The sequence below is a fragment of the Cheilinus undulatus genome, linkage group 21 (genome assembly GCF_018320785.1).
Source record: "Cheilinus undulatus linkage group 21, ASM1832078v1, whole genome shotgun sequence".
Taxonomy (NCBI): Eukaryota; Metazoa; Chordata; class Actinopteri; order Labriformes; family Labridae; genus Cheilinus; species Cheilinus undulatus.
Window position 1 is genome coordinate 34540145 of NC_054885.1, and position 27715 is coordinate 34567859.

Here is a 27715-nt window from a genome sequence, read left to right on the forward strand (position 1 = left end):
TGCTGTTCTAGCACCAAAGCTCAACACCCAGAGTCAAACAGCTGCTTTTAAACCTGAATAAGTCTATTGTTCTTAGCCTCGGGGATAAAATTTACATTAAAAAGTCATTTAAATCTTCAATAACAGCAGCTAAGTACCAAGTTTACATAAGAACTTCTTAAATCCCCTAAAAACACGCTCTTTTTGGAGGAATTTGCGAATATTTACATGAATTTTCAATATGTTGTGCGCAAAATCCGCCTGACCAATCACAGCTCTCTGCGCTCTGATGACGTAGAACACACGCGACTCAGCTATCAACATGCGGGATGGAAGTGTTGATGGTAACCAACGTGTGTAGAGAGAAATAAGGAGTTTACACTCATACAGCCGCAAAATATCAGGGTTTTGGTATAATTTGTGAACAAAATGGCGGGCACCAATCTTCAGTTCAAAACAAAGTAAGTTTTTTAAACATGGCACCCGCAGCCTGTAAACTTTGCTAGCTGGTTAGCACAAGCTAAGCTAACCTGTCATTTGATTTCGTGGTAAATTACAGCAATATCTGTCTTTTTTCCCTTGCAGTTATGTTGTTTCGAGCAAGATTGAACCGTTTTACAAAGGAGGGAAAGTTCAGGTGAGTTTTTAGCCTTGTGATTTTTACTGCAAGTGTCGCTTCTAATGAAAGAGGTGTATTAAGGTAAATGTTGCAATTTAAATTGTCTTTGGAGTGAGAAATTTGGCCAAACGTTAAGCAAATACGTCTTAAATATCCTGGTATGTACACCCTGGCATGAGAATAAGGGTTGCCACGATACCAGGATTTATAACTTTGATCAAGTACTGTTAAAAATCAAACACATTGTCACCTGTTTCGACACTTTGACCCATTATTTGGTGTTACTATATCAGGAATCGCCTTCTTAACAATCATCAAAAAATGCAAGCAAAGTCCAGCAAACATTGGTAAGATTTCTGGACCAAACTGCAAATGTTTTCGTGCAATTAAACAATAGTTTCTTAATGTTTTGATGGATTCCTCCCCTACACTCCTGCCTTAATTAAAAAAAACCCTTTTTAAAAAAAAGTTTTTGGACTTTTTGATATTGTTGATCATCAAAGCAATGTTAAAACAGCATATTAACTGTTAATGCACTGATGCTTTCACACAAATGAAGTTCCTAATGGATAGATGAAGTTATTTGAATTTGACCTTGGCATGAGTTTGAGGGTGCCACGATACCAGAGATTTGAATGAGCAACTGCTCCTGCAGATGGAGTAGCACTGATAGGTCAACGTATTTGCAGAACGAAATTAATTTGCTTTCTCTGTTTGCTTTCAGATCAGCAAAGATGAAAAGTACATTTTCTGCACTTGTGGTTCCCGTGTCAACGTTTTGGAGATCAGCACTGGGAAGATCATTCACTGTGTGGAGCATGTAAGTGCAGAAAGGATTGTTGTGTTCTTAAAAGAATAAATTTGTAATCATGTGGCAGAATAACATGAGGTAGGTTAGACAGTTTACATTAAAAAATACAAACATGCATACGACGTGAGGCAGTATTTTTCTGTTCTTTTCTAGTCTAGGACTAACACTTGATCAATAAAGAAATAATGAAGATAAATGCTCATTCGATTACATTTTTGTCAGTCTGACTGGATTGAAATTTTGTCCATCATGTAACTTCATCCTGTTTTTTGCAGGATGATCAAGAGGACATCACATCTTTTGCACTCAGCTGTGATGATGAGGTAAAGCAAACACTTTAATTCCCCATCCACTGCTCCAGTCAAATTCCATGGTGTACATTCTCTTTTTTGGTCTGTAAAAGGGTTTTAAGTTGAATTTTAATGTGTCTGTTCTGTGTTTTACCACAGCTGTTGGTAACAGCCAGCAGAGCGCTGCTGCTGAAGCAGTGGGACTGGAAACAAGCTCAGTGTACTCGCTCCTGGAGGGCCATTCACACGGTTCCTGTAGCCAGTATGACATTTGACTCCACCTCCACCCTGCTGGCTACAGGTCAGCAAAAACATAATAATTTTGAGTTTTGCTGTTTGTACTGCATTTTCTCCCTGAAATATATGATGAATACATCATGATTTGTCTTCTTGTTGTCTCACAGGTGGCTGTGATGGCACGATAAAGATTTGGGATGTGGTGAAGCAGTACTGCACTCACAACCTTAAGGGGTCGTCAGGAGTTGTACAGTAAGTCAGATTTCCTTGATTTTTAAGGCCATAAAAGCCATGCAAAGGCTTAATTTCACCAGTGAGAGGTTTTAAAATTTAGATAGCACATTGACTAAGAGATTCATATATCCAGTCTTTGATTTCTGGCTAAATTTATTCAATTTAATCAGTATTTTTTTGCGTTTTCAAATCTGCCAAAATGTATCATGGAAATGATAACTATACAGGATATTGACAGAGTAGAACCATTAGATTTGCCAAAGCTCATCGAATTTGGGGGATTTATGACGAAAAGAATTTGTTGTCCTACCTATTTTATTGACATTTTATACACAATCAGGAAGCTAAGTCCTGGTGCAGTATACTCCAAAATCTTACACGCCTTAAATTTTTGACCTTCAGATTTTAAAAAGTCTTAAATTGTATTTATAAAAGTGTGGAAGAACCGTGAAAATGTTGAAATAACAGAACAGAAGAGAAAAAATGAAAGTTCCTGATGGCAGTAAAGATATTGGCTTCCTCTTCTCCGCAGCCTGGTCCAGTTTCACCCAGACATCAGTCGGCTGCAGCTCTTCTCCTCCTCTCTGGACTGTGGCATTCGGCTGTGGGACCTTCGCTCCAGTCAGTGCATTAGTGTGCTGCAGAGCCACTACAGCGCCGTCACCGCTCTCAGCTTCAGCCCCGACGGAAACACCATGATCAGGTATTGTGAGCTCAACAAAGGGGCTGTTATTTAATGCTAAATTACATTTTTGATTCTTAAAGTTTCTTCTTCTTGCTTTAACTGTCCTGACCTTTTCCTGTAGCTCTGGCAGAGACAAGATCTGCACGGTGTGGGACCTGAAGACCAAAACAGCAAAAAGAACTGTACCAGTCTACGAGGTAGGATTGTTGAAAACATCTTGTACCTTAATTTAAAAATACTCCGGCTTCATTTCTGTGTTTGTGTTTCCAGGCAGTTGAAGGTGTCGTGCTTCTGCCTGAGGATGAAGACTTCTCTCAAATTGGAGTCAAAAACAAAGACTTACATTTCGTCACAGCTGGAAGCAAAGGTGCAGCTCTTAAATGGTCCCTTCAGTCTAACTGTTCTTCTGTTTCCTGTCACTCACCTCTTCTTTTCCTTGTTTTAGGAATCTTGAGAGTGTGGGAGGCCAGCACGGCACGTTGTGTCTACGCCCAGACCCTCTCCTCCACCCTCACTGCTGTCTCTGAGGAGTCAGAGGAGGGGGAGAAAGACGACGACCCTCGCAGTCTAACATACCTCCTTCACCTGCCAGACTCCTCACGTCTGGCTACGGTCACTGCAGAGCACAACATCGTGATCTATCAGCTTCCTGCTCTCAGCACGCAGCAGCAGGTGGGTGATCATAGGTTAGATCCAGCTCTGATCAGAACTTCTTCTCTAGAGCTAAGAAAATGTATCTACACTGTTCACATTGACAGACCAAACAACATAAATATTTAATAGACCATCTCTCTCTCTCTCTCTCTCTCTCTCTCTCTCTCTCTCTCTCTCTCTCTCTCTCTCTCTCTCTCCGTCTCTCTCTCTCCGTCTTGTCTGTCACAGTTTGTGGGCTACAGTGACGAGGTCCTGGATGTGAAGTTTCTGGGTAAAGACGACAGCCACATCGTTGTGGCCACCAACAGCTGCCAGCTGAAGGTGTTTGAGCTGCTCACTAACAGCTGTCAGATCCTGTACGGACACACAGGTGAGCGACCAGCAGAGGGCAGCACTCACACGTCTTAATCAAAAACTCCACAGTTAGTTTCTGCAGAAACCAGAACGTTCAAACAGCACTGAAGTGTCTGTTTTTCCCCTCAGAAACTTTGATTTATTTATCTGTCTTATACTAATTTTTAAAGCATTTAGTCAGACCTAAAAGCCCACGGCCCACTTTGGAAACCACTGGTTTAGAGCTTGACTCTGCACCACAGAGTTGATGTTTTACAGGCTTTTTATGACAAAAAGTCCAGATGAGACACAATGGTTAAAAATATATCATAGGGCTCAGAGGGTTAAAGAATTAAGGTGTTCAAAGAAAAATTAAAAAAAGATGTGATGCCAAAAAAAGCAAATTTAAATACATAATGATAATGGCAGAGCATAATTGAAATGTTATATTTAAGCAGCCAAATAAAACATGATTTGTTTCCTGAATCATTTTAAGCTGGCGAAGTTTGACTCAGTAAGTTTTTCCAACAATGAAGATTTTGAAATCGGATGGAAAATTGTGAAAAAAGTTGTCCTTGAAAAGACCAAATGAAGATTATTGGCTGGTCTTCATTTAGCCTTTAATGATGGATTAGGGAATTAAATCGAAAAGACTTGGAAAACAGACTGAAAGTCAAATGTGATGAATATAAGAAACTAGTTTGGAGACTGGAACAAAAGATTGCAACTGCTTAATCTGATGGAGAGTATGAAATGTACACATATATCTTTATGTAAGAAGGATTTTTCTTGATAACACATGCCCTACTTTTCTTATCACTCCAATATTTGTTGTTGTAATAGAAAAAGGTTTCATACAAATTGTCTTGGTAATATTTTCATCCATTGGAATTCAAAGATATTTGATAATCATAATCCTTTTTAAATTATTTCTTGCAAATCTCAGATGCCAGTCTTTTTGCATACTTACCAGATAGAAAAATATTGGAATCATCAGCAAATTTATCAAATTTAAACATACAGATAAAAAGTAAAGGTCCCAAGATTGACCCATATGGTGTCCCACAAGAATTTTCCTGTGATCAGATGGGGAATAATCTTAAAATACTACTTGTGTTATTACTGATAAAATAAGTGAACAAAAATATATTAGCCATTTTAACCAGAAAAGAAAGTTTGTGTTTGTTTTTCAGGAAGGATTATATGTTTATACTAGCAATCATGAACTTCTGATTTTTTTTTTTTTTTGCTTACAAAAAGATATGACCTGCTTTGCAGAAGTAACATTAAAACAAAAGAGCACATTGTTGTAGATTGAAAGGACATGATTCATAAAGTGACAAAAAAAAAAAACTCCTTAAAGTGTCATAGCATGACTGATAAATCTGTCATTAGCTGAGTAAAATCCAAAGAATTTAGATCTGTGTGACTCGCTGAGCAGGTTTGATGGATGCGTATTTATTCTGAGTTTCACAGCTATTTTTATCCGTTTATCTCCCACAGATACTATCCTCTCATTGGACGTCTTCAGAAAGGATTCTCTCTTCGCAAGCTGTGCAAAGGTGAGCCCAAGTTTTCTCAGTATCAATCAACACTGCAGACAAAGAAGTGCAACAACAACAAACCTGCATACTGAGCTGTGTTTAAGAGATCTGCACATGCATAACTTCCACACAAACCTAAACTAAAAGAGCTTGAAAAAAGAGACACTGTCAAACCACATGAGAGCCAGCAGATACAGATTTCTTTGTTGTGTTTTTGTGCGTAGGACCGGTCCATCCGTGTGTGGCAGATGGACTCTGACAGCGGTGAGGTGGTCTGTGTAGCTCAGGGCTGCAGCCACACCAACGCTGTTGGCTCCATCTCCTGCTCCAGGTACACTTCCTGTTTCTAACCTGTAATGGCGCTGCTGTGACAGTTATGTTTAGTTTAATGACAGCAAAGTTAACATGCTGGATGGTAAAAATAAACATCTTTGCATGTGTGTATTTCTAGGATGAAAGCATCTTTTGTAGTATCTGGCAGTCAGGACTGTACCATCAAGGTTTGGGATCTGCCAGAAGACTTGTGTACGACAGAAGAAGACATTCACCAGCTGACCGCACGTGCTACAGAGAAGGCACACGACAAGGTAAAACAACACCAAAACGTGCTCAGTTTCAGGAAAAAGAGAGATCCTGGCATCATTGCAGCTTCGAGATTTGAGAAAGGTTAAGGAAGAATGACAGAAAAACAGTCAGGCACTCTAATAAGATTGGAAAGCATCATTATTACCCATCTCTTTGCTTAGCAGTGATGCACTATATTGGATTTTCGTCAATATCACACATGCAGATATTTACAAGTTCATTTTAGCTCATATTGACATTAATATAAAAATATGCATGTAGCACAGACCTAAAACTCTATACATAATGTAAAGTCCAAGGATAACCTAAAGAAGACTTGAGCTAAAACTTCACAAACTTAAAGGTACAGTCTGCTGATATATAAAGCCAACATAGGCTAATAATTAAGGCCAGTATATGCCAATATTTACAGCTGATACAGTTGGAGATTTGCAGCTGATAAATATTTACAACCGACGTATACAAATATTTACGGCCAAATAGGCCGATATTTACAACTGACATATATGCAGATATTTATAGCAAATATATGCTGGTAATTACAGCTAATTAAGCCTACTATGTTCTGATATTTTCAGCTGATACAGACTGATGTTTCCAGCTGTTTTAGGCGATATTTTCAGCTGATATAGGCTGATATTTATAGTTGATATAGACTTATATTTATAGCAGATTTAGCCCCATATTTAAACCAGCCAATATTTAAAGGCAATGTAGGCTGAAATTTTCACCTAGTCAAGGCGAGTATCTGCATTTGACAAGGGTAATATTTGCAGCTGTGTAAGGCCATATTTAACCTGCCGATATAGGCTGTTATTTCCAGCAGATAAAGGCTGTTTTACAGTCAGTTTAGGCTGTTATTTAAAGCTAACATAGACTGTTTAACACCAGATATAGGCTGATATTTACAGCAGATATAGGTTGTTGTTTACAGCACAAATAGGCTGATATTTACAACAGATATAGACTTATATTTACAACTGAAATTGCTTATATTTACAGCCTTTTAAGGCAATATTTACAGTTGATAAAAGTTGATATTTACAGCTGATGTAAGCTGATATTTTAGACCGTTTTAGGCCAATATTTACAGTTGAAATATCGGCTCACAGATTTTATTTCTGCTGATTCTGGTATTATTATTAAGCTAATGTCTGCTGATACAGATTTGATTTCATGCTGATATCACATATGCGTACTTGTCGAAGAACTGATTGACAAGTTGCATTTAGCCCTACGTTGTACATGACATTTAATCTCCTCTTCAAATCAAGCACAAAGCAGCATCCCTGTTTGTTGATTCAAGCCTCACCTCCACATGCTCATGTGTGCAATAATTTGAGCCCTGCAGAACGTTAGCTTTTGTGTGACTTTTGTAGGTAAAAATATTTGTTGCGATTTGTGGTGATTTTACAGTTAAGCAACAACAGGAGCTGCTTGGCTATAAAGGAAAACATTTAAGACATTTGGTGGCAGCTTCATCTGCAGGAGTATTTTAAAGTCAAAGGAAAGAACCGAGTCTTCCATATTTGCCACAATTGTCCTGGCTTGAAACATAAAACTTTAATTGATTATATTTAATACTTAATGTGGGATTTTTTGCCTTCTAGGATGAATGTAAACTCATATCTGAACTAAATGACTGCCATACCGGTTCATGTAAGGACAATTAGAACAATGGAGAGGTGTTCCAGGGTGTGTCCATGCGTTCTTGGGACAGGAAAAACTTGTAAAGTCTTTCAAAACTCCAAGGCATGATTGTCAGGCTCTTAACTTACAGAGAATTGGGACACATGGCATAATAGGACATGTTGTACCCTGCTACCCACTCTTTAAATTCTGGTGGCTGCTTACATGGTCTTAACTAAATAAAAGGTCTCAATCACTGAAATGAAGGCGTGAAAAAAGAGACGGACCATTAACCCCAGCAGAGGGTGAAATATGAGGCTTTTAATCTAATTTCTGGGATTTTAGAGTTCCTGGTTTCTTTCATTCTCTCAGCTCCACTTGTATGTAATCTGAAGAGGAGTGCAGACATTCTTTCTATTGTCTCTTCATGAGTTCTCTGACTGATTTAAGAAAGCGTTACTGCGGGGAGCAGGTGGCCTAGTGGTTAAAGGTGCCCCCCATGTACGCAGGCGGCCCGGGTTCGAATCCGGCCTGAGGCCTTTCATCACATGTCTCTCCCCCACTCTTGACCCTGTTTCCAAGTCTATCCACTGTCCTCCTCTATCTAATAAAGGCACAAAAATGTAAAGCTACAAAAGCAACAAGATAAAAATGGCCAAATATGGTGAAGGCTGATTTTTGGGTCCACTGTTCAGCTCTGACCTCTTTAAAAGGTATTTTTAATTTTAGTTTAGTGTGACTTTAGTGACTGATAAATGAGTCATTTGTTTTTTTCTGCATGTTAAGGTGTCTTTAAAGGTCTGTGTAATTGTGTACGGCATTTCATACCATCTTTTGTTTTACAAATGAGATGATCCAAGAATTTAAGAAGAATTAAGCAACTTAGAGTAGGAAAAGACTTTGGAATTATTGCTTCAGCCACTCAATAATTACTCATTATTGTAAATATGAATAAAACGGGGCAATTTCCTTTGATCTAGAGCAGTGATACTCAACCTGGGGCTCGCGAGCCGCATGTGGCTCTTTAGTGACCAGTTATGACTCTTTTAAGGCTTACTTGAAAAAAACAAACCTTTATCTAAAAACATTTATGAAGGTAAACACTGTCATCAGTAAAGATTCATGGTAAGTCACATCAATGAATCTGCTTCCCACACGAAGAAGACAGGCTTTAATGTCCAAATTTAAATCATTATTATTTTAAATCCATATATCATGACCGTCGGATGCGCTCGACGGAGGAGCGTGTATAGGAGAAGAGCGCACACACTCAGACAGATGCACCTTTTCCATTTTGCACACATGGACTATCAAGGAGGTTATTTAATCTTTTAACAATCTTGTAGCCAGTGGGCTCCCTCACTGATCTCAACATCATAGATTACTGAAAGCGTGTCGGTCTCCGTGCTGACAGCGCACTGAGAGGCTGCTGCTGCAGGTGTTTCAGTACACAGGTTGGCATGCAGAGGTCTTTGCATAATGAGCCTGTTTCATGTTGTTTTAATCATTTCTGCACACTGATGCCGAAATTGTCGTTTTATTTCCTGTTTTTTTTTCGTAACAGGTTCAATTTTAATGCGAAATTTCGTATGTGTCCAAGGTGACTGATGATTCAAAACAGTGCCCGCTGCTTCTACCTCACTTGCACTCCACTGAAATCTCACTTTAAACACCAAAGTTTGCTCATTTATCATGTGGATATCAACCATGGAAATATAACAGAGAGATGGGTGAATGATGATTCAGATCAGCGCCTGTTGCTTTATTCTCTCTTGCTCGCTCACCCCCACCCTCTCTCTCTCTCTCTCTGTCTCTCTGAAACCTCACTTTAACACCGTAGTTTCCATGATATCAGTCATGGAAATCTAACAGATAAAGGCATATGTTTGTAACCTACTCACAGATCATAACAGAGACAGAATTAGAAAGTTGTTCTCCATCTCTCCAACTTGTCTCTGCGCTGTGACGCATGAACGTGTGCTGTATAAAACTCTGTGTCAGGATGGCTCCAGCGGGATTTTAAAGGAGTGACAGACAACAAAAAAGTCCAGCGCAGCCTTTGCATTGAAGTCTGCTGTCTTATGTTCAAATTGAAACGTCCCATTTCCTCGTTTTAACTTTTTCTCCAGCCCCATCCTGCCAATGAAATGATGTGTCTGGAGAGCTGCAGGTGTGAGGCAGGGCTCATTTTAGTCCTTTGGAGGCCCAGGGCAAAGACCAGTGTGAGGCCCCTCCACCTTTGACTAAAGAATTAAAAATGAGCAGAAAAAAATGATTAAGCATCTCTTTTATGTTAATAAAGCCACAAAACTCCAGTAAATGCCCCAATGTGAGATATAAATACCCAAATAGCCAACCATCATTCATAATTTCCTTTGGAAGGCATCTCAGAGCTCAAACTCAGCACATTCTTATATCTTAAAAAATCTAGGCCAGGTGAAACTTTCATAACGCTGGTGTTGGCCCAAAGACTGTTATCTCCAAAATGATCACTTTTCAGGGAATGAAAAGTTTATAATTTATCAAAATGATATAAATATGATTTATAAAAAAAATTTAAATCATGAAAAATTGAGATACAAGGTTTTAGCCTGATGTCAGTGATAAATAAAATAAATACATGCTCATTATCAGTGACATATTGGTTCTTCTAACACTATACAGACATTTGCATCCTATTTAACCTCATAATTATCCACAAATCCACAGTTTTATTTCATTTCAACTACAGATTAACTGATCTATTGTCTACCTTACATTTTGGGTTTGGATTGTGGCTCTTGCTAAATTTTTTTCTAGACAATGTGGCTCTTTGGTAGAATAAGGTCGAGTACCACTGATCTAGAGATATGTAGAGATGTGCTGCTCAGCTCTGCTCCTTACTTCTTTCATGCTATGGATGGATTTCACTCAATAAAGGAGAAAAGCTGTTAAAAGTGGTGCAAATACTTTGTGAGCAGCTTACTTACTCAGTGCATATCTGAGCAAAAAAATTAAGCCATGAGGTCAAAGGAACTGCCTGCAGAGTGCAGAGACAGGATTGTTGTAAGGCACAGATCTGGAGAAGGCTTCAAAAAAGTTCTGCTGCACCGAAGGTTCCCAAGAGCATGGTGGCCTTCATAATTCTCAAATGAAAGAAGCTTGGGACAACCAGGACTCTTCCAAGAGCTGGTTGTCGAGGGAGAAAGACCTCAGTAAGAGAGGTGACCATGAACCTGATGGTCACTCTGACTGAGCTCCAGAGATCCTGTGAAGTTTCAGATGAACAATAGTCACTGCAGCCCACTGATGAGGGCTGCAGTGACTATTGTCCATCTGAATGGAAGATTCTCCTCAGTGCAAAACATATAAAAACCCACAGGGAGTATCCAAAAATTGCCCAAAGGACTCTCAGACCGGGATAACCCAGATTCTCTGGAATCTGTTTCAATTCTATGTGTGTGTCTGGAGGAAACCAGGCACCTGTCTAATACAACCCCAGCAGTGAAGCATGTTGGTGGCAGCATTATGCTGTGGGGGTGTTTCTCAGCATTAGAGATTTGGAAACTGGTCAGGGTTGGGGGAAAGCTGAATGGCATGAATGAAAACCTGTTAAAGATACCTTAACCTGCTTAAATCATCCACAAGATTATTGTTTGTGAGTGGCTGACCTGAATCAGGTGAGACAGTTCCGCATTCATCGCCAGATTCAATAAAACACAAGGATGCAGATTTTTACAGTAATCTGGCTACGTAATCACAGCTGTTCTTGGAACTGTGGATGGAAAAATGCCAATGAATGGATCTGAATTTCCCTCTTCTTGTAAGGAAGGGTAGAAAAACATCTACTCGCTCTCTCAACCAGGAAATCGATGATGTTTAGCAGATGGTGTCATAGTCTCCTCCTACACCTTCACGCTCAGTGTTTGAAATATAACAACTGACTTTTTGTCTTTCAGCAGCACCTGGTTTCTCAACGTTGCTTTTGTTGTCGTGTAAAACATTACCTTTCTTTCATATCAGATTGAAACACAATGGAAGATCTCAATCATGACTGAGAGATGAGGATATTGTAAAGGAAAAGAAATGTTGTGAATGTTACTGCACAGGGAAGATTTATTACTTCATTCCTCTACTAATTTCCATGTTACTTCTCAGCACTGTTTCCTTTCTTTGAATTCTCATACTCATCTTCCTCCTTTAGGATGTAAACAGCGTCGCAGTATCGCCCAATGACAAGCTGCTGGCCTCGGGCTCTCAGGACCGCACAGCCAAGCTGTGGTCGCTGACGGGGGAGGGGACTGTTGTCCTGCTCGGGGTGTTTAAGGGACACCGTCGAGGCGTCTGGGCCGTCTGCTTCTCTCCTGTCGACCAGGTTTTAGCCACGTCTTCTGCTGACGGCACCACTAAGCTGTGGAGCCTGCAGGACTTCAGCTGCCTCAAGGTGGGCAGAGGAGATACAGCATGCATCACTGAGTATCTTCTATAACAGAATATGGAAGTGATTGGATGTATATTTGTTTTGTATCTGCATTTAATCTCATTTCATATTGCTTTCCTAGTTTTGATGAAAGTTTTGTTGCCCATTAGTAAGCCTACATACACCTCTGCTCTTCATTTCTTTAGACATTCGAGGGTCACGATGCGTCCGTTTTGAAGGTCATCTTCGTGAGCCGAGGCACGCAGCTGCTCACCAGGTAACACCAGCAACCTGTCTTGTATATTTCTTATTATAAAATGTAATTATAACGTATTATCATCCTTATTTTTCCGCATTTGAATTCATTACTGAGTTCAGTTTGAAGACACTGTGCAGATCCAAGTAGTTAAAAACCCACATTAACTTAATCTGTGTGAAAGGGAAGCTGATCTCAAAAAACCCTCATGACTCGTCTCCTTATCATGACTATTTCCTGGTTTCTGATAGTCATAGATCATTGCATTTTTCACGCCTTTATGCTGATAACATGAAGAAATGTCATAGATTTCTTGTAGCTGTGGCAGTAATCTACACAAAGAAAATATTTAACAGGATATGCTGTCTTAAGCTTTAACATTTAGTTGTTTTTACTTGTTTGTCTTTTAAAGGGGACATATTTTACCCTTTTAAGACAAGTTTATATTGGTCTGAGAGGTCCCCAAAAACATGCCTGTGAAGTTTGTTGCTGAAAAACACTCCAGTATTGGACTGGATGTCTAAAAACCCCTCTGTTTCAGCCCTGCTCAGAATGAGCTGTTTCTGTGTCTGTGGCTTTAAATGTTACTGATCTGTCTGACTCCGCCCCTGACCACACCCCTCTCAGGTAATGGATGTGGCACTCCTGATGTTACATTGTAACAGATGCTTTTATCCAAAGTTAAGAACCTGACTGGGATTTGAACCATCAACCTTTCAAGTGGTGGGGGGGGGGCTAACCAAACTTTGGGGCGGGGCTAACTCCCCACATGACATCATGAGGGGAAAATCTAAGAACGGCTTTTTCAGCACACATTTTCTGAAAGGGGGAGAAAGAGAGGGGGGGTGGGAATGGATTTTTCTGGTACTTGAGGGGATTGTGAACAGGCCAGGGGCACATATTTTTGTTAGAAAACCCTGAAAAAGTGATTTTTGCACAATATGTCCTCTTTAAGCATTAATTAGTGCTTCCATTTCTGCTGTGCATTGATCGAGCTAGAATATTTCAAATCAAGAAAATAAAACCTCAAAACAAAGCAAAATATTGAGTTTATTTATTGAAAATAAAATAAAATGTCCCACATTTTTTAATTATTGATTATTTATGGTTTACAAAACGTCTGAAAATAGAAAGAAACCCTTACTTTGTCTAGCCCAAAAGCTGAAAAATATTCAGTTTAAAAATGTTTAATGCATTTCAAAAAGTTCGAACCAAATATGTTTATCTCTCTTTGAACTTATTTATCCATATTACATCCCTTTAATAAATTATTTTTATAATAAGAATGAAATATGGATTCAGTGGTTTTATTTCAAAGATTAAAAGAAATCATTTTACCCGCCTCTGGCTTTTTCTGACTTCAAAGACAGAGGTGTGCTATTAAAGACAATCCTTATATTTTTGATGTAACGTCTGTCTTGTCCTTTTTAACCTACTCTGTTCTCAGTGGCTCTGATGGTTTAGTGAAGCTGTGGACCATAAAGACCAACGAATGTGTGAAGACGCTGGATGCCCACCAGGATAAAGTATGGGGTCTCCACGGCAACCGCAAAGACGACAAGATGGTGACTGGCTCTGCAGACTCGAACATCACTGTGTGGCTGGTAAGTTTCACCGTATGTAATTGTAATTTTAAAAAGTTGTCATACTATAAAGACAAAATGATAATATTAAACGAAAATTATACCTCAAAGTAAACAATAATGACTAAGACTGTTTTTGCAGAGACTTGTTCTCCCATCTCTTGGAGACCAAAAAGTGAAAAAATAATCAGTCTGTGGCAAAAACTCCTCAAAATATTCACATATATACAAAAAGAGAAATATTGCCTCTATAGCTAAATCTGAGCTAATTGCTCCACCTGCACCCACTGTTGGATTACATCTAAACCCTGCTTGAAGCTACTGCATGCCAAGGCCGGTAAGGAGACGAGCAAAAACATCTTTTCCACCAACTATCATTATGATTCTTTGCTCTTGTAATAAAGGATTTGGTCTTTGGTCTAGGATAAAAACTACCATTGTGGCTATATCTGATCTCATTCGCTATTGCTTAAATTACATTTAAACCTGATCAGTGGCTACCACTTGCTCTCCTCAAGTGATGCTGAATGGTCCAGTCATTCTCATACAAAGCAAAAAGTTTTCAGTGGGTGGGGGGCTCATTTGCTGCGATATGGGGGGCTCTTGGATGGTAGAACATGCAGCTGGTTACAGAGAACAATTGTAGTTCATCACAAGAAAGCAGCACAAAACATGCTTGAGATACAGCAACAGGACGGCAGCTTCCTGAAGGAGTTCCCGCTTCTTGATCTGACTTTGAAAGCTGTTGGAAATATCTGAGATTATGTAAGTACCTTGCTAAAAAGAATACAACATGGGAGTAGTCATATTCTAATTAATATCAGCATTTCTCGCCATCATTGCAATGAGAGCATGCTCTCAATGGCATCTCAATATCAAATAAAGATTGAATGAATTTCAGTGTTTGTTTTCTACATAATCTATTTTTAAGGACCTCTACTGAGAATGTGTTGATGTTAAACATCTCTGAAAGCATTAATAAGTTATGTATCACAGTGCAGCCTGTCACTCAAGCTTCCCATCCACTTGTAACCAGGATGTTTGTCATATCTGACCTCTCATGCCAACTCACCCCGCTTCTTCCATGCAGTTGAAGGTAGACATAATTCAGGCATTAAGAGATTATGACAAAAATGTCGTTTTTGTTCTCTGCCTGTTAGGATGTGACTGAAGTGGAGCTGGCAGAGGAGCAGGCCAAGCAGGAGGATCAAATACTCAAGTATGTAACACTCTTCTTCATCTTTTTTGGCATTGTAATTGATCACAGAGAGGGCTGATGGTATTTCCCCTTCATGGAGAACTTAAAAGAACGTAGACAAACAACATCTTGTCTTCTTTTTGCTGAGGTCAGAAATCCCTGCTGTTGCACCATCCCCGTGTCTGTCTGTCTGTCGCCTGATAAATAAACAAGTCTGTGTTGGACTAAGGTGGACCTCACTGGGTCAAAAGTGAAGTCAGGGCTGTCTGTGTATTTTGGTTCTGATAAGAAAGAAGGAATTTAAAGACTGGGACACTTCGTGTGTTTAAAGTGTGGATATTTGCTCAGTAATGTGTTTACATGTGCACTCAGACATGTTCTTACTGACATTACAATCCATCTCTGTCAGGCTGCAGAGGAAAGAAAAGACTAATCATCATGGCTGATATGATAGGAATATGTTCATGCAACAAATCTGTCTAGAGCTGAAGTTGCTCATAACAGAATGTGTCAGTGTAGTGAAGGAAATAAATTGAATAACTGCTGTTGTTGTGTTAACCACATGAAGTAATCCAGAGGTTTTTTTTACATAACCGGGTTTAAGAAAGCCTGATTTTCATTTCCTCCCTCTTTCCAGCTTCCTTTATGTAATGACTGAAAGGCTAATTGTCGTTATTGTGACATGTTTCCTAAACAAAACCTGGCGCAACATTCTATTATTGAATTCTGCTATACTACAGCAAAACCTACCAAAGCTGGCAACTTCTCTTGGAAAAAGTGCATTTTCTGGCAAATATTTGTGGCACAAGGACCTTAGTTTTTTGCCATGATTATTACTATGGTACATTTACCGTCATTGCATGGACTTCATAGACTGTTAAAATATTCTGATTTTTTTGGAACTTTGCGTATGCAAATGTCTTCAGTGCAGCCACTCAGGATTGTCTTAATAGCGCCCACCTGGTTTTTAAAGTGGAAGCCCCTCATTTGACTTTGTCATAGATGTATGAAATTTTTTAGGCAGATGCAGCTTAGAGTGAAAGAAAGAGAAAGCCTCATGGGCTGTCACTGTATCTCTTACAGGAACTCTGCAATTTTGGGCTGTTTTTGACCAACTTGCACTTTCACTTAAAGGGAGATGAGACATAGACAATGAAAAGTTCTTCAGGGGGAAATCCTTCGTTATTGGGTGTGTCCATGGTGAGGCCTCAAATTTGCAAAATTTCTTAAAAACAGGAAGTAGTCACTACTTGTGAATTTCACGTTACGATTCCGACATGGTTGGAGAAATCATACTGAATTTTGCCTCAGCTGTTCCTAAGAAGGTGACCTTGCACACAAATTTCACATGGTCATTTTTTTCCATTATGTAACAGGAAGTAGAATAGTAATGAAACTGGGCAGAACATTTTTTTTTTATCAGCAGACTGAGATAATTAATATAGTGTGGCTCTTTCACCACAAGTCATTCCCCACTCTCTTATCCCTGTTTCCGGCCCACTGTCCTAAAAAAATGCCACAAAATAAAACTTAAGAAAAAAGAAAGAAGAAGAAGCTACAATATGATAGGACAGCTACAAAAAAGAGTGAAAGTTACAGTGCTTCAAATTTGCATATTTTCGAAAAACAGGAAGTAGTCACTATTCCTGAATTTTATGTTAAAATGCTGAATTTTGCTCAGGCAGTTCCCAGGAAGTTGACCTTATGCATATTTGATGGGCAAAGGTCTACGTCAAAAGGCACTGTCATGACAATTTTTTGTTTGCCATGAAACAGGAAGTTGAATTTTTGGACACACTTAACACTTGTAAAGTAATGAAACTCTGCAGAAACGATTTCATTTCTATTTGAGATGATTGATATAGTTTTTGTGGATGGATACGGCTTATTGACTCAGTGGAGCTCCCTACAGTATTTTAAACATTTAGCCCTTGCAGTGGATTTGACCCAGGATTTTGAATATTTGTGGACATGTCTATCTTCATGTTTGGCCTTTTAATTTCTGACTTTTAAGAAGCCTTCTCTAGGCCTTGATTACTTCCTTTTACCATTTTAGGTTAAAGTTTAGTGGCAACCCTTGGGCACTAGGATTGTTCTTGGTTCTGCATGGTGCAATCAGTCTTAATCAAAGTCAAGAAAGCAGTCATATCTAGGTCAGTGATTGGAGATAACACCTACTTTATTCGTGCCAAGCTAGTGCATTTGACTCCTGACGTCTGCAAAGAAGTTTAATCCTTTTTGTATCAGTGCTTACCACAAAAGTGCTGTCCAAAGACATCAAATTAATAGTTAAAAGCAATACTACCAAAGCCAAAAGTCAGCGGGTTCATGTGTTAATGTATATCTAGTGTATTTTATCTATGTTGTAGACTTGATTGTTGAGGTGTCATTCATCTTGTATCTCATTTTGCAGTAAATGGTCTTTGCACGGATGCATTTTTTGCCTTTGTCTGCCTCTGAACATGTGTCTTTGTGTTTGTTGTGCCTGAAGGCAGCAGGAGTTGTCCAACCTGCTCCATGAGAAGAAATATCTGAAGGCTCTGGGTCTCGCCATCTCGCTGGATCAGCCTCACACGGTGCTCACTGTCATTAAAGGTACTTTCCGCTTCAGCTGATCTCTAGAAAACAATAGAAAAGCCCTGATCTTTTTTGACCATAGCATACATGTGAACACAACTTTTCTTGTGGTCTTTGCACCTCCCTCAGCACACTTCTCATTTCTTCATTTCTCCATGTGTGTGGATACTGCTCATGCTAAGAATTTTGTGTTGTGTCTGCCAAAAATAGCACCTAAAAGCTCCTGGATTTCCCCATTGCTTGCTGTCTGTCTTTCCTGTGACACATGGAAAACATGCAATGCAAAGACAAAACAAAGCATAACAAATCCTCAGTACTTAAAGAACATAATTCCTGTAGGCTTGAGAAAAAAAGGTTCCTGGACACATCATAGGTAGTTTTAATGTTTGTTTTGAGTCTGTGTTTTTGGATCTATTTAACAATAAGAATTATCTGTTAAATCTCAGAGCATTAGATGTGAATGAATGAGAAGATGAATCATCAAACATCCTGTCCATGATGTGTAAAACAAAAGATCCGGGCATTCTCAGATTGTAGAGGATAATTCCAGAAGTATCGACTATGCACCTAGTTATGCAGTAGTTCATTTCATAATCCTGACTCAGTATACATCACCGTTTATAGTCTATTTATAGTCCGACCAAGAGAGATGTCCATGTTTGGAAACCGGTTTCTTCAAAGTGTTTCCCAGATTATTCAACTGTGGGGTTTCCCTTCCTACCCATGCTCTGTTGACATGTTTGCTGCCTCAGGTGTAAATTATTGGAATTTTATTGTCATTATATATGCTCTGCTTAAGCGACACGGTCTTTCAGTTTTACTCGATTATAAAACATTACCAAGATAGCGATGCGAAGTGTAATTTAACCACTGAAGTCACACAAAGTCCTCTCTGAGGTAGGTAAAACAGTGCTGCATTGCCCCTCTCTGTCTCCTGCTGCATCTCTAAATCAGTCAGCTGCATGCTTCGCCGTTTCGTTCTTACGACCAACAAACAGGAACCATGCTTGGATGATAACATATCAACCAACCAGCCAACTAATCAAGTGAAAGGAGTCAACCCTACTTAATAGCATGGCATAATTTCTGTTTTCCTATTTTATAACAACAATTAACAGGACCCACTTGTTCCAGCTGTGGTTTTTAAATAGTATGGTGAGGCATACTGGTGTGCCTGAAAGCAAGATTAGGTGTGCTGTGGGAAAATGTAAAGCCACATGTTGATGCAAAAACTATGTAACTATTTAACTCAAGATAAGGAATGAACTTCATTATTTGCATAAGAGTATCTGCAGATACTAGCATAAAAAGTTGGTGTTAGTAAAAGTAGATATCCAAATTTCTGCAGATATTTACAATCAATGCATGGCAGTAAATATTGGCCAATATCATCTCTAATTTTCAGTATATATTAGCTGTCGATATCAGCATTTATCAACAGCAAATGTTGGCTTATATCGGCTTTAAATGTTGTCTGTATGTCCAAATAAGTTTGTGGATTTTTAGTCAGGATCAAGTTTTACATCTTAACTGTCTATTTAAATATTAAGGACAAGTATCGAAAACCGATACCAACACATCCAGTACCTACCAGACCGAATTACAACACAGATATTGATACTTCATTTTGATACCCTGCCACCCAATGAAAGGCAAGATATTTGTTTTGGAATTTGTGCAATTTATGTTTAAGTTTCACCGCTTTCCTTTTATATCTCCTGTTTGACTGGCACCTTATAAAGATATTTCTGCAAATAATTTAGGTACTTAGACAGCTTTTAAGTATAGTAAGATTTAGGCACCGGCCCATGTAAAACAAAAAAAGTATTGATTTAGCACCGTTAAAGGGAAAAACCCACATGATACCCAACCCTACTTAATATCTGAATTGACTAAAATGAATCTGTAATAATTTGGCATATTGGATATTGGCAAAAAACAGGTGCATACCTGTTAAAGATACAGTAACACGCATTGAAGTGGCTGTTTTGCATGGATGTGAATATGGTGTGACAAAAAGTTTGAAAACTACTGTCTGATTTACAAACATCAACACCAAACACCATGTAACACAGTTTTTTTAAGAGAGGTTTATGGAGAAAAAGTCAGCAGGTCAGACATGAAGAAATAACAAGAGCAACCATGAGACATTGCTGTCTCTCTTCTCTGCTCTCTGTTTGTAACAGATTTTAATGTTAACGTGCATTTTTATGAGACAATTAAAAGACCGAACAGGCATATTTTCATATTAAACCAGTACTAATGTGTAACTACGCTCTTTAGAGTGTAACCACTGTGAAACAGTCTTCTTTGTTTACCAGCTCTCCTTTCTCTTTCTGGATTCTGGATTGTCCACCCCTGCATCATCTAGAACAGGGGTGTCCAAGCTTTTTCTACTAAGGGCCGCATACAAAAATATATAAGGATGGTGGGGCCACTTTCATATGCCTCACCTTGAAGATAGTAAAGTTGGTAACACCAGTTTTATAATGGTTAAGATATGCTTAGTGATTGAGTATGATTGACAAACCGAACAGCCAATCATTTCAAGGATTTTAGGGAGGGCAATCAGACTTCAGTGGGCCCTTGTCATCCCCGCTCTTACTGGGTCTGCCCTTGGTGCTGCTATTAGCCATCAGGGCATTATAAATCATAATATTGTTATTATTTTGGTTGCCAGTATGTTTTCTATTTACAGTGTTGTCTTGATTAATTCACAAAAACCTCAAATCAATAAATTATTCTTGTCGAAATGTTTGTTTACAGAATTAGTATGGTGGCACTGCCTAGTGCTGAAACCAAGAAGAACAATACAGTCAAGCACAAGCTTCATGTTCAGATGTGGGCCATGTTAAGAATTTACTGCGGGCCAATCACAAATGGACCGCAGGCTGCATTTAGCCCCTGGGCCATAGTTTGGACACCCCTTATCTATAATAAAAGTTACTACTTTAGACCACAAGTGGCTTTTATAACATTCATTTAAACAAATAAGCTTGACTTTTTTTTTTTTTTTTTTTTTTTTTTTTTACATTGCTTTTAGCGATCCGTCAAGGGGAGGAAAGTCGTGAACTGTTGGAGAAGACGGTGCTGAAACTTCGAGTGGATCAGAAAGGTAAAGCATCAAAACAAGAGAGATAAAAAATGCTTGAATATTTTGCTGGATTATAAATGTTTATAAAAAACCCTGTTGAGTTCAACTGAATAGCGATATCTTAACATTTTAAGAGGTGTCTGTTGGTTTTGGCTTCATAGTATAGATAGAAGTTAAGGTCTTAAAGTTGTGGAGAAATATAGTTTAAGTCTTAAATTTACCAGGCGTCCCAGTGAGGTCATGACTCATTTTAACACGACTGAAACATAAACCAACTATGAGAAGAATTCCCGCCGGTGCCAAGAGTAGTAAAGCCTGTCTCGTTCTTATCTCTCCCTCTTCTCCTGACCCCGTCGTGACCTTCAGAGTCTCTGCTGCATTACTGCGTCATCTGGAACACCAACGCCAGAAACTGCCAGGATGCCCAGGCCGTCCTGCAGGTGCTCCTCACACACCTGCCGCCTGAAGAGCTGTTGCAGTACCAGGGAGCTCGAACGCACCTGGAGGGACTTATCCCATACACAGGTCAGTGGGCATCTGTTTTAGTAGGAGAAGAGCAAGTTGTATGTAAAAAATACTGCAAAATACACCTTTAATGAAACTAGATATGAAAGCAAGGGCCTTTCCCATATCTTGGAATCTTAAAGAGGGCATGATAATGAAAACAAAACATAAAGGAACATTAAATCTGTGCCAGCAAAGAGAGTAAGGAATGCAGAGCGAGGACATGATAAAAACAGGTTTAGGACTGGAGTTCACGTGGCATGCAGGCACGTGAAGGAATAAATGTGGGGCGTAGATGAAGACTGCATCATAAACAATTTTTTTTATTGTTGTTGTTAGAGAGACACATGCAGAGGATCGGCAGGCTGCTGCAGGCATCCATGTTTTTGAACTACATGTGGCAGAAGATGAGAGTGGCCGGAGCCCCAACCAGGTAAAAGAGCCCTAAATTCAGACCAAAAACAGCCCTCAATTAGAAGCCCCTTTATAGTCTTTTTAAAACAAGCTGTGTTGGAAGGATGTAGGGATTATTGCACATTTGAGACAGGAAATTACTGTGCAAAATGTCCAGTCACAGTTACAGAAATCTGATAAAAGGCCCATTAGACCCTAAAGAACTACATGTGGATTTTTATACATCAGGGAATCATTCAGTATCACAGAAGCGATTATATCTCTAACCTCAAACCTCAGGTACGAGTCGGCTGTTAACAACAGGAGTGATTAATTACAAGTCATATCAGTTTATTGCACCAGTAAGCTTATCAGTGCTGCTACTAAGTCTCATGGGTCATACAATGCAAAGTTATATCTCCATATCATTTAACTATATAATCATGTTCTGTGCATTCAGAAAGTATTTAGAACCCCTTCACTTTTGTTAGCCTGGTGCTACAGTTGAAAGAATGTGTGCATTAAAGCCCACGTAGCTTGCACATGGAGTGTTTTGCAAACTCTAAGTGGGCTTTTATGTGTTTACACTGAGGAGAGACTTCCATCTACCTACTCTGACATAAAGCCCAGATCGGTAGAGGGCTGTTTCTTTCTGGACCTTTGTCCCATCTCCACACAGGAGCTCTAGAGCTCAGTTAGAGTGACCATCAGGCTCTTGGTCACCACTCTTCTTAAGACCCTTCTCCCCTGATTGCTGAATTTGCCTGGATGACCAGCTCTTTGAAGAGTCCTGGTTGTGCCAAACTTCTTCCATTTGAGAATATCAGAGGCCACTGTGCTCTTGGTAAATTTCAGTGCAGCAGAATGTTTTTGTAACCTTCCACAGATCTGTAGCTCTGCTGGCAGTTCCTTTGAACTCCTGGCTTGGCTTTTGCTCTGATATGCATCATCAGCTGTGTGGCCTTCTACAGAGAGGTGTGAGCCTTTCCAAATCATCTCCAGTCACTTTAATTTACCACAGGTGGACTCCAATTAAGGTGTAGAAACATCTCAGCAAAGATCCGGAAAAATGGGAGGAACCTGAGCCAAAATTACAGTGTTTTTTATCTGAAAACTTATTAAAATGAACTTTTTTCAACTTCAGCATCAGACTGCGGCGTCACAGAAACTAGGCTTTTGAATCTTGCAAAGGTCTGTAAAAAGACGGTTGGTGAGCAGGCTTCTTTTTTCTTTGCACCTGTAGATGTTAGTTAAAACAAAGCTGAAGGCCAAGTTGTTTATGAGTCTTAAATGTTTGTTTTTCTGATGTCCTTTTGGTAGTTTTAATCTGTTTTTTTTTTGTTTTTTTTTTTATGTTTGAAAGTGTTCTTATGTTAGTTTTTATTCTATACACAGCACTTTAATTGAAAGCGCTTCATAAGTAAAATTTTCATTATTATTGTTAGGGCTGTTAATATTTAAGCGTTCACACTTGTGATTAATCTTGAAACCTTAACACATTAAAAAAATAATAATGCAAGTTAATCATATTACTAAGTTTGACCACAACTTGCTCCCGCCAGCACGGATGTTTACGTGCCTAGTGTCGAAAAGGTGAGAGGGTCAGACACAGCCAGCAGTGATGAGTGAGGAGACAGACCTAGGTCTGCTTAATGGTAATTTTCTTTGTAAAAAGCCGGCAAATGTTAGTTAAGATAAAACCAAAATTGTGGGTACATACTGCAGTGATGAACTGTCTACACTGAAGCACAACGAGTCTTAAGTTCCACCTTCAGGCAAAGCACATCTTTGCTAATGTTAACAAAGACGCTAACAACAACACAGGATCAAGCCATGGTCATACCACTCTCTGCAGCTGCTTCAGGACAGTTTTCTTCTTCAGCTGCTCACATAAATGCTGAAAAGTGCTCCAAAACTTTGAGCAAGTCCTGTTTGTCAACAATGTTAAACGTGTGTAGAAATCCATGGTGGAATCGACAAAATGGAAGTTAATTAGCAAACTTTATAAGCTGAAGACAGAAAATATGATGCGTTCAGGTAACCTCAATAAATTGGACGACTGTATTCTATATGTTGTGATGTGTTCAGATGTCACATAAACATGGGATAATGTAGTTTTTGATGAGAAACTTCAATACAGTTGTGAATATGTGTTTATATTTGAGGGATATACAATAGATGTGACAGACTGAATCATAGCTGTTTAACTCAAGCACTACTCAGCTAAGACCACTTGTAGTTTAAATATTTGCCTTTATTTTGTCTTTCCACCAAACTATAGAAAGTATTGATAGTAGTATCAATAAGGACTCAGATCAGCACTTTCAATGTGCTGTACATAGATTTAAAAACATAAAAAAAACACTTGAAAATAACAACCTTTAAAAATCTAAAAACATAAAAATATACTTCAACTATTAAAAAATGCTGTGGTTAATCATGATTAATCACAGCTTAGTGATGTGTTTAACTTGATTATTTTTTTTAATCGAGTAACAGCACTAAATCTTAATTACTAAAAAGAGCTTTGAGTATTCAGAACAAAAAGCAAACTATTTACATTCAAACTAAGCCTGATTAAACCACCCCATTACCATGACAGGTTTCCTAGTTTCAAATAAATAAAAGAGCTGAGTTGAGTTTATTCAGCATTTATTCTTGTTCTTTCACTGAACCAAACAACTAAGACACGCACCACAGTCTAAAGAGCATTTATTCTTATGTTCAGTCTGTCTCCCTGCTTGATAACGGGGAAATTATCAGAGTAAAAGTGGGTCAAATGTGACATGAAGTGCAGTGAGTAATAGATCTAACCACAGCCCACACAGTTACTGTGGTAGTGTTTCTGGTCTCAATAAGGGGAAACAGTGATTTTTTATTGTTACTGAGCAGCATTCTTAGCATTAAACCAGGTGTCATGCCACCTTTTCCCTCGTCTGTGCAGTGTGAGGCTTATCGAAGATCGGGTAAGGTTAGATTTGACTGATTAGCTGCCAGGTCATGTGCAGGTGAACCAGACACCAAGGTGCACTTTTCCTATTACTGAATTCATGATAAATAAAAAGGGAGACATCTGAGAACATAACCTCAGTTGGAATTATCAGTTGGTACAGTTATCCCATATTACTAACAAAAATCCCCTCCAAATGGCTAATTTCATTCAAATATCTCAACAAAACTCAAAATTCCTTTTATAAAGTTAGCATTAAAATCCTGAAATGTTTAAATATTTGGCCGTTTTGATCAGCTGATTGCAAGATTAATCTTTAAAAAGCTGGCGAAAAGTATTTTTAATAACTTTAGGATTGTTTTTGAAAGCGGACATTTTTTCCTTTGATATTGAGCGCTGGAAAATTGAAGTGAAACCAGAAGGTTAAAGCTTCTAAATCAGATCTCTTTTGTTTATTCTGTGTAGTTTGGACCAAGATGAAGAAATGGACACCACTCCTCTCACACAGCCATTCTTTACGATAGACAAGAAGACAGGAAGTGATCATAAAGACGAGGAGAAACAAGATGGCAATGACAGTGATGGAGAACAACATCAAGATCCAAACTGCCCTATGGAGGAGGAGGAAGAGGACGATGAGGTCAGCATCACCAAAAAAGCGTCCGCCAATGGCAAGCGAGTAGAAAACGGCAAGAGCACTAAAACAAACGGGAACCAACGCTCCGACAGCGAGGAGAGCTCAGATGAAGAAGAAGAAGAGACGGATCAAACTCTGAAGGAAATGAAATGTCTCCCCGTTTCCTCAACCCAGCAAAGCCAGACCGTAACCAGCTGACAAAGATCTCCAAGCAATGACAGATGACTCACTCCTGAGGGGAAATAAAGCCCAGGAGGTCATCTTACCTGAGATCATTAGCTGGAGAAAATGTGTGGCAGTGCAGGGACGGACAGAGGAAGGTGTGGAACGATGATTATAAGCCTCTCTGTGCCTCCATGTGCAGCTGAGATGCACAAAGACTCTTCTCTTTTGCAAATTATATTCCAGTTCTTTCAGAGTCTGAGCAGATTTGAGGATTTCTTCAGACAGAATGGGACTAAAGGAAAAAGACTTAACTGTATTTACATTCAGACACTGAGTCAGACTTATGGACAGAAACCAGCATGCTGTGTCATGCTGCATTGTCCTGATCTACCGGCTTGACCACAACAACAAAAGGCTTTGTAACCCCTGATTTTTTATGTAATGACTGAGAATGTTTATAGAATAAAAACTTGGTCTCTTGGATTTACATGGCTTTTATTTCTATGCATGATATGCAGTTTATAAACTAACCATGTTATGCTCCCTAAAGCTGAATCTTTGGTTCATTTGAGTGAATTCCTTCATTGACAGAGCTCTCTGTGGAAACAATGGAAATTTTTGATGTTTGTCAGGTTAAGCCAGGCTCACTAAAACTGAGACCAGGCTAACAGTTACATAAAGGATTATGTTTTTTTAATACAAGTATTAAAAAAAGGCTCATAATTATTTGGACTGGCTAACATTATGAAAATATAATTACAATATGTAACACTTGGATGAAAGTCCTTGACAGGCAGTGACTGTTTTGGGTCATAATCCATCTGTACTCTATAGCAGTAATTAATTATCAATCATGGTCAATATACCTAGTTCAACAGAGAACTGGTGCTAGTAGTCTCACAGTTAGTGAAATGGGGATCATCCAAGTGATTGTAGTATAAAGATACCTGTGTCTGGAAGGTCCAGTCATTGGTTAATTGGTATTCCTGGCTACCATTACACTAGAAGACAAAAGAACACCATAAGAAACTCAGAGAAAAGGTTACTGAAAGGTAGAATTAGAGGATGAATATTTCCCAGATTTCAGTTAAATCCATCATCAAGAAATGGAAAGAATAAGACGCATGTGTAAATCTGCCTGGTTCAGGCCGTCCTTGCAAATTGAGTGAGTGTGCAAGAAGGAGACTAGTGAGAGAGGCCACCAAGACACCTATGACTACTCTGAAGGAGTTCCAAGCTTCAGCAGCTGAGATGGGAGAGACTCTGCAGACAACTGTTGGCCGGGTACTTCACCAGTCAAAGTTTTATGGGAGAGTGGCAAAGAGAAAACCACTGTTGAAGAAAACTCTGATTAAATCTGGACTAGAGTTCACCAAAATGGATGTGGGAGACTTCATGGTCAAGTGGGAAAGTTCTGTTGGTCTGACGAGACCAAAATGGAGCTTTTGACCATCAGACAAGATGCCAAACGTCACCACTGTGAAGCATTGTGGTGGCCAGCATCATGCTGTGGGGATGCTTCTCAACAGCCAGCCTTAAAGGCTTGTAAAGGTAGAGGGTAAAATGAATACAGCAACATCGTAAAATTTTGGAGTACATTTTTATTCAGTACACCAGTGAGCCTGTTCCATTAACAGCCACATATGCCCATACCATAACACTGACTCCACTATTTATAAAAATTCATGTGCTATGGATCATGAGCTGTTCCTTCCTCCTGTCCTCTTAGAAAATTTTGCTCTAATAGTTTATTTTTCAGCCTAATTATGGCTTCTTTTTCTTGCATTGTTACCTTCTAAGACTTCATAAATTCTCCAAACAGCTACAAAATACCAATTTAACACTTCATCTTCAGACCTTTTCTCTGCTTCATTTGAGTTGGATTAATGAGGGATCAGACCACACCTGAGCATGGAACTGCTCCTGAGTTATTGGCTCAAATACTTCTGTAGGTACTCTGAATGAAATGGTCCTAATGCCAGATTTTTACGACCCATTAAACTAAAGCTGAAAGTCTACACTTCAGCCACGTATTGACTGCTTTAATTTAAATCCATTATGGTGGTGAATAGAAGATTGTGTCATTGTCCAAATTCTTATGGACCTTAATGTGCAGTTTCTGCACAGCTGTGTAGCTCTTTTAGAAAGAAGCACTTTGAGTTTTGGCAGGAAAAAAGTTTGATCAGAGCTATAAAAGGTAAAATTGACAAAATGTAACTGAAACTATAATGCAAAGACTGAAATAGCTGCTAAAATTAACACTGTAAAGGTTGAAAAGTCAAGAAAACTGAATCCAGAATGCCAATTCAACATCCTCCTTTAAATGTTAGCTTTATTCTGTAAGTTTAGGAATAAAATA

The 27715-nt window shown here is 39.0% G+C and overlaps 1 protein-coding gene across 1 annotated transcript; it reads left to right on the forward strand.

Moving 5' to 3' along the window:
- Positions 1-289: 289 nt before the first annotated feature.
- tbl3 (transducin beta like 3) lies at positions 290-25801 on the forward strand. Its single transcript, XM_041778434.1, has 23 exons — positions 290-440; positions 565-616; positions 1323-1418; positions 1685-1732; positions 1859-2000; positions 2104-2188; positions 2703-2873; positions 2977-3052; positions 3126-3222; positions 3301-3527; positions 3738-3879; positions 5346-5404; positions 5611-5717; positions 5838-5973; positions 11784-12023; positions 12206-12276; positions 13703-13859; positions 14999-15057; positions 17528-17631; positions 20657-20728; positions 21074-21232; positions 21551-21644; positions 25020-25801. The coding sequence occupies exons 1-23, from the start codon at positions 409-411 to the stop codon at positions 25387-25389; spliced, it is 2796 nt and encodes a 931-aa protein (XP_041634368.1). The 5' UTR covers positions 290-408; the 3' UTR covers positions 25390-25801.
- Positions 25802-27715: the final 1914 nt, after the last annotated feature.

What these genes read in the sequence shown, in the direction of transcription:
- tbl3 (XM_041778434.1), top strand. Translation starts at nt 409, where the DNA reads ATGGCGGGCACCAATCTTCAGTTCAAAACAAA. An exon ending in ACAAAGGAGGGAAAGTTCAG is followed by an intron (nt 617 to 1,322) that starts GTGAGTTTTTAG and finishes GTTTGCTTTCAG; the next exon opens with ATCAGCAAAGATGAAAAGTA. An exon ending in CAGAGAAGGCACACGACAAG is followed by an intron (nt 5,974 to 11,783) that starts GTAAAACAACAC and finishes TTCCTCCTTTAG; the next exon opens with GATGTAAACAGCGTCGCAGT.